We start from the raw sequence: 6,031 nt of genomic DNA, 5'->3' as shown, positions 1-6,031 counted from the left end.
GAGAGGGTGCAGGCCGGGCTGAGGGACACCCTCCCCCCCACCCCATGCACCGGGCCACTAGTCTATAATAGTCATGGTAGTTCTGCTTTCCTGATTAAACACTGAATTTTTGGTACAGGGAGTGGTTAAAGGGAAATAGGACCTTAAGGATATGAACCTTAAATTGCTTCTCTGAGTTGATAAAAGCCATTAATGACCCTGTTTCCAGTGGTAAAGGGGACACTAGCAGTCTATGGCATGCAGTGGCAAAATACTTAAATTACCACCTCAGACAAGCATAACAAAGAACCTATAAAAGACAAGGCTTTGACCCAGTAGTTGTTGCCATAGAACATTTTTGTAAAAATGAGTTGTATAATGGGTTAGTTGCTTCTAAGTACACTGGAGAACTTGGTAAAAGAAAATGAGCTCCGAGTTTTAAATTCACAGCTCAAGGTCTGGGTAAGTGACTAGAAATGTTCTATGTTGCTTTAATAAGAAGCCTATGTCATGTGCACACAGGGTTGAGATTGCCGAAAGGCATACTCTGCAGGCTGAGTTACAATGCAAATTCAATTCACACCCTTGTGGGGCATCTTATGTTAAAGTCAGGACCATGACTGGGAAGGAGTTGGGGCCCTGAAAATTAGAATGGAGACATATGGGCAGACTCTGATGCAGTTGAGTACCTTGAACCCCTAAATTCCACCAAGCCTCCTTTGCAAGTGCAAGGAGTTCTCCATCCTCTGTCTCAGGAAAATCATCTCCCTTTCCCTGAAGAATGTGTAACGGCCTCCCCTGAGATAGCTGCCTTACAAGGGACGGCTGATGTTCCTGAGGACCCATCCCAAAACTTCCCATCATCTAGACATACAACCAGCCTCACATCCCAGAAGGTCCTGGGGGTCAAAAAACGTGGCCAGTGATGATATGCAATACCTCCCAAATGGACTGCCAAGATTTGGACAATTTATGTCAACAGAAAGGTGGCAGATACATATTCCAGAATCCTCTTCCCTGTATGGTTCTGAGCTAGAGCTGGGCAAAGAGAAGTATGTGCCACAGAAGACAGGAGAAGAGCAGCAGCCACTGTGCTCTGAAAGTCGGGGTGGTCTAAGGTAATGAGAGACAGATGCGGAGGCTCTGGCAGCTCTCGTTTGTCCTCACTCTTATTTCCGCCCACTCCATGTCCTCTTTCCCACTCTGCATCCAGCTCTTCTCAACTGCCAGCCTTGCTAACCAACGGCAACCCCAGGCCCACCAGAAACTTGACTGAGAACGCACAGCTGTGGAAGCTCTGTCTCTGACTCCCATGCCAGTCAGTCCACTTCGGCAGTGTCATGCCAGAAGCTGGGTAGTGACAGCCTTTATGATGGCATGGTAGACCCGTGGGTGAGCAGCTTTATACTATAGGCTTCATTCTTTCATTTTTATAGGTCCTTTCTTGAACATTTTAGGAAAATAAACAATTTTAAAGTAATTTTAAACATTTCAAGCAACCTCCCTAATTTGTAGCACTCTGAGTTCCCTAAGGAAAACAAATAAAAGCAGCTTTTCAGCCTGAAAGGATAAAATAAAAGGACTTACATCGTTAGATTGAAACAATCGAGTCATGGCAAAGAAGGCTTCTGTGGCTTCTATAGTTCCAAAGTGTTCCCCCTAAGTAAAATCGAAAACAATAATTAAGGGTTTTTCTCTTTATTTCTGCAAAATTCTTTTAGAATGCAGGAAAAAAAAATCTGTTTGTAAACAATGGCCTTTTTGCTTTTCCTGACATAGCCATTTATCTGCTCCTTAGTTAAAATAACTCAGTATCACACAGCGTGCTATAAAAGTTCTAGAATAGTGGTCTCTAACTTTACAGCAGGAACTGTTTTAATACCCCTGAAGAACTGTGATTTACAAGGAGGTAGAGATGATGGCAAATTGAGTCCCTAATCAGATTACAATGTTATTATTACACTTCCTACAAGCAGAGATCATACCCAATACCTTTCTATAATCCAATGCCCATCACAAAGCCTGTCATTCTCATTGGAACATAATAAATATTGGACTGTAAAAAACTATTAGGGCCCTAGCTGGTTTGGCTCAACGGATAGAGCATCGGCCTGCGGACTGAAGGGTCCCAGGTTCGATTCCGCTCAAGGGCATTTGCCCAAGTTGCGGGCTCGATCCCCAGTGGGGGGAGTGCAGGAGGCAGCCAATCAATGGTTCTCTCTCATCACTGATGTTTCTCTCTCTCTCCCTCTCTTGTCCTCTCTGAAATCAATAAAAACATATTTAAAAAAATAAAAGAGAACCACATTTTTTGTGTGTAACAAGGTATTAAATAACCTATTTCACTTATAGTCAAAACACTGCAGATCACAGGCTACCTGAAACATTACCATTTCAATGTAATACCTTCATTAAAGCAATCCGATAAAATGTCAGGCCCAATCACTTTCAGAACTTTAAATTTTACACAGAATATAAGTAATCTTCACTCTATTTGTCATGAGTCTAAGAATAAGCCAATTTTGATGAAACACTTTGAAAGCTTAGGATGAAAGACAAAGTGTAATAGTTTGCAATTGCTTTAATCAGAATATCCAACTTGCTCATCAGCAAGAGATTTTCCCTCTTACTTTCATAACTGCTTCCTGAATACCTAGAAGGCCAGGTACTCTTCAGTCATATTGGTAAAACTTGAGTGCCTACTTGACTTAAAACTCAGAAAACATATAAATATGTTAACTCTGGTAGAAATTTAAAAGTATTTTTCCACCAAGCTCCCCCAAGACCTAGGCAAAAGAAAAAACTAAGATTCCCAAACCTGTTTATGTATCAGCCTGTGCTTGATAAGTTCCTTATCAAGATAATTAAGTGTTTCAACATGAGTTGCCCATCAAAGAGCTATTGGCCAATACAAAAGTGTATGCTACTCTGAACCAACACCAACTACTCAAAGCTCTGCTTATATAATGGATTTAGGTAACTTGAACACAACGTGTGCTTTGAAAAGTTAAATCAAACTAACTGCGCCTTAAATGTTCCCAGTATGATACCACAGTGGGATATGGCTTTGTGAACTTTATTTAAAAGTATGTACTTGGCCCTGGCTGGTTTGACTCAGTGGTTAGAGGGTCAGCCCGCGCACCAAAGGGTCCTGGGTTTGATTCTCAGTCAAGAGCAGGTACCTGGGTTGCGGGTTTCATCCCCAGCCCCAGCCGGGGCGTGTGCAGGGGGCAACCAATCAATGTGTCTCTCTCACATCAATGTCTCTCTCTCTCTCTCTCTTTCCCCCCATCCCCTTTCTTTCCCTTCCCTTCCACTCTCTTTAAAAAAAAAATCAATGAAAAATAATATATTCGCTTCCACTCTCTCTACAATCAATGGAAAAAGTATCTTCAGGTGAGGATTAACAACAACAAAAAAAGTATGTACTCATTGCTCAATCTCCATTTGCATACTACAAAACTTTATTATGTCTCTAGATGAAGTCTTCAGTCATGAAGCAAAGATAAAATATTCTCATGGAATTGAAATTGGAAACCACAGTCTTCTTAGCACTATATGTAAACCATCTGAGAGTGTGAGGGTGTGTGTATGTGTATGTATGTGTGTGTGTGTGTGTGTGTGTGTGTGTGTAAGAAACAAAATCACATTTTCTAAGGCCCCAGAAATTTTATGAAATGTTTTACGTCAACAAGAACAAAAAAATAAATACATTTAAAAATTTAAATTAGTAATAATAATGGCAAATAGAAGCTATTTCATTTAGGGCAAATATTTTTGTTGGTTTTGTCGGTTATATCCCAGTGTCTAAAACAGTGCACAGGACAGCAGATTAGTAATAAGCATTTGCTGAATGACTGAATGAAAACTATTCCTGAATGCTTACTATGTATCCAGGACTATTCTCAATGCTTTATATTTATTATCTCAGTTAATCACTACAACTTCATAAAACAGATATTATCATAATCCCCATTTATAGAAAAGGACATTAAGGAAGAATCATATTATTGTAATGGTGGAGTAGGGATAATAAATATAAAATTTGAATATTAAAAGCAAAGCTTTAAAACATCACTATATACCCACCCAGACCCCAAAAGGGTACAATATCTATTTAGAATATGTCTAAGGTTCTGCGCTATGTTTTTAGAGGAACATAAAGACCTCTGGACCATTCTAAACAACATGTTTTAACATTAACTAACACTTGATACATTCAAATCAATGTTGAGAATCTACTATGTGCTTAGCTGACTTAGTACTTCATGCATAAAAGTATATGTCACAGACCTTGTACTCAAGAAGTTTTACATATTATTTTATTAATCAAACATCGTTCATTTTTTAAATAAGTGAATTTTTAAAAAACAATTATACTTACCAGAAAGTACTTTACTACATGTTATGTATTTCTATTCCAGGCCACAACTCTGAAGAAAATTAAAATAATTTACCTGGTTCAGTAAGTAGATAATCTTTGTAAGAATATGCAAACATCTTCTTGGATTAATGGGTGTTTCATTGAATAGACGAGCCTGGAAACAAAAAAAAATCAGTTATATATATTTTCTGCTTTTCTATCTCAGATTACAGAAAGTCAACCTTAATAAAATAAAGACTATTATGTATATTAATAACAATATACAAATAATGTTAACTAACAATAGTTTTCCACTTATAATGATATATAACTTATCAAATGTGACCTTGATTTTCCATTTTATACTGTCTTTCCCTTAGATATTCTGCTTCAACTTTGTAAGCACTGTTAAGAATCACAATATTTACTGACATTACCTGAATATAATGAGTTTAATATCTATAACTTCCTTCAATAACCTTGCACTAAATACCTCTTCTGGCATTTTATTTAAAATTCTCAACATGTGGCCCTGGCCAGGTGGCTAAGTTGGTTGGCGTGTCATCCTGTACACCAAAAGGTGTACAGTGGGGCCTGTACAGGAGGCAACCGAACGATGTTTCTCACATCAATGTTTCTTTCTTTCTCTCTCTAAAAATCAATGAACACATCCTCCATGAAGATTAAATACATAATTCTCAACATGTAGCACAGTCTGAATGTTTTTCACATTTCTCTCTCCTCTGACAAGCAAACCCTTTTCCTTTTCCCTCAAGTCTATATTCTCTGAACTCAGTTATATTCCTTAATTCTTATTTTGGATCTCAGCATTCCAGGGGCTCTCTGCCCACCATTCTAAAATGGAATGGAAAAGAAGAAACACCATGTATTTCCGAGCCATACCTCCTGTAAGACAGTACTCTTCTCCAGATGCCGAAAAGGGTTGGAGCCACTACCTATAGTATAAAACAAAACATATCTTTAATAGCTGCCCTGCACAAACTTACTTTCTGCCAGATACTGAATGTTTGGGATCTCTCACCTAAGTGAAGCGACCACTTGGCTATATCACAGTGATCATCATCACTACTATGCATATAAACTAAATATAATCATTTTTATTCGGAAACGATGCCTGTCACTGCTTTCTTGTAAGATCTTGTACTTCTGCAGGAACCCTGCCCAAAATGAGTGTCTTCTTTGCCCTGCCCTCTTCTTATATGAATATTATACAAGTATCTGTCATGTCCACACGACCAAGATTAATGAGATCATGGTAGGGCCTTTTGGAATGCCCTAAAGGCTAGCACGACTGTATGTGTTTCTAACACTCATTGTGAGGCAGAAAAGAAGAGTCTAGCAGATAATCGTATACACTGAAAGGTGGAAGGGGCCACGGAGGTTTCACTAACCCAACCCTCTACCACTCCTTATGAGAGCAGCTATCAAACACTGAGTTTTGTTTTGTTTTGTTTGTAAGGTGGCTTAAGTACCTTCCTCTTCTGCTCTGGGCCAAGGTATCAGGGCCAACTCACTTTGGGACGCATGGAAAGGTCTATGCACCATGCGCCAGATAGGACCTCTGGGAAGCAGACCGTGTAAAGACCCCCGGGAAGACTGTGAGGCTCAAGGCACCTTCAAGTTCACACTCACACACACACACACACACCCACACACACACACACGCTC

General features: G+C 39.3%; 1 protein-coding gene across 5 annotated transcripts in view; it reads right to left on the bottom strand.

Annotated features, from left to right (window-relative positions):
- COPG2 (coatomer protein complex subunit gamma 2) overlaps positions 1-6,031 on the bottom strand; it is a 197,789-nt gene that overhangs the window by 191,273 nt on the left and 485 nt on the right. For 2 of the 5 annotated variants that reach the window (XM_006088343.3, XM_023753521.1), the window contains exons 2-4: positions 5,246-5,298; positions 4,437-4,517; positions 1,567-1,638 (exon numbers count right to left, since the gene is read on the bottom strand). In XM_006088343.3, coding sequence (XP_006088405.1) covers positions 1,567-1,638; positions 4,437-4,517; positions 5,246-5,298 — 206 coding nt within the window. Of the gene's footprint in view, positions 1-1,566; positions 1,639-4,436; positions 4,518-5,245; positions 5,299-5,835; positions 6,005-6,031 lie in introns of those variants that run through there. The other 3 variants (XM_023753520.1, XM_023753522.1, XM_014455467.2) reach the window with 3 other exon arrangements.

This window comes from Myotis lucifugus, unplaced genomic scaffold, assembly GCF_000147115.1.
Source record: "Myotis lucifugus unplaced genomic scaffold, Myoluc2.0 scaffold_46, whole genome shotgun sequence".
NCBI classification, from domain to species: domain Eukaryota; kingdom Metazoa; phylum Chordata; class Mammalia; order Chiroptera; family Vespertilionidae; genus Myotis; species Myotis lucifugus.
This window is presented reverse-complemented; position numbering and strand designations above follow the sequence as displayed.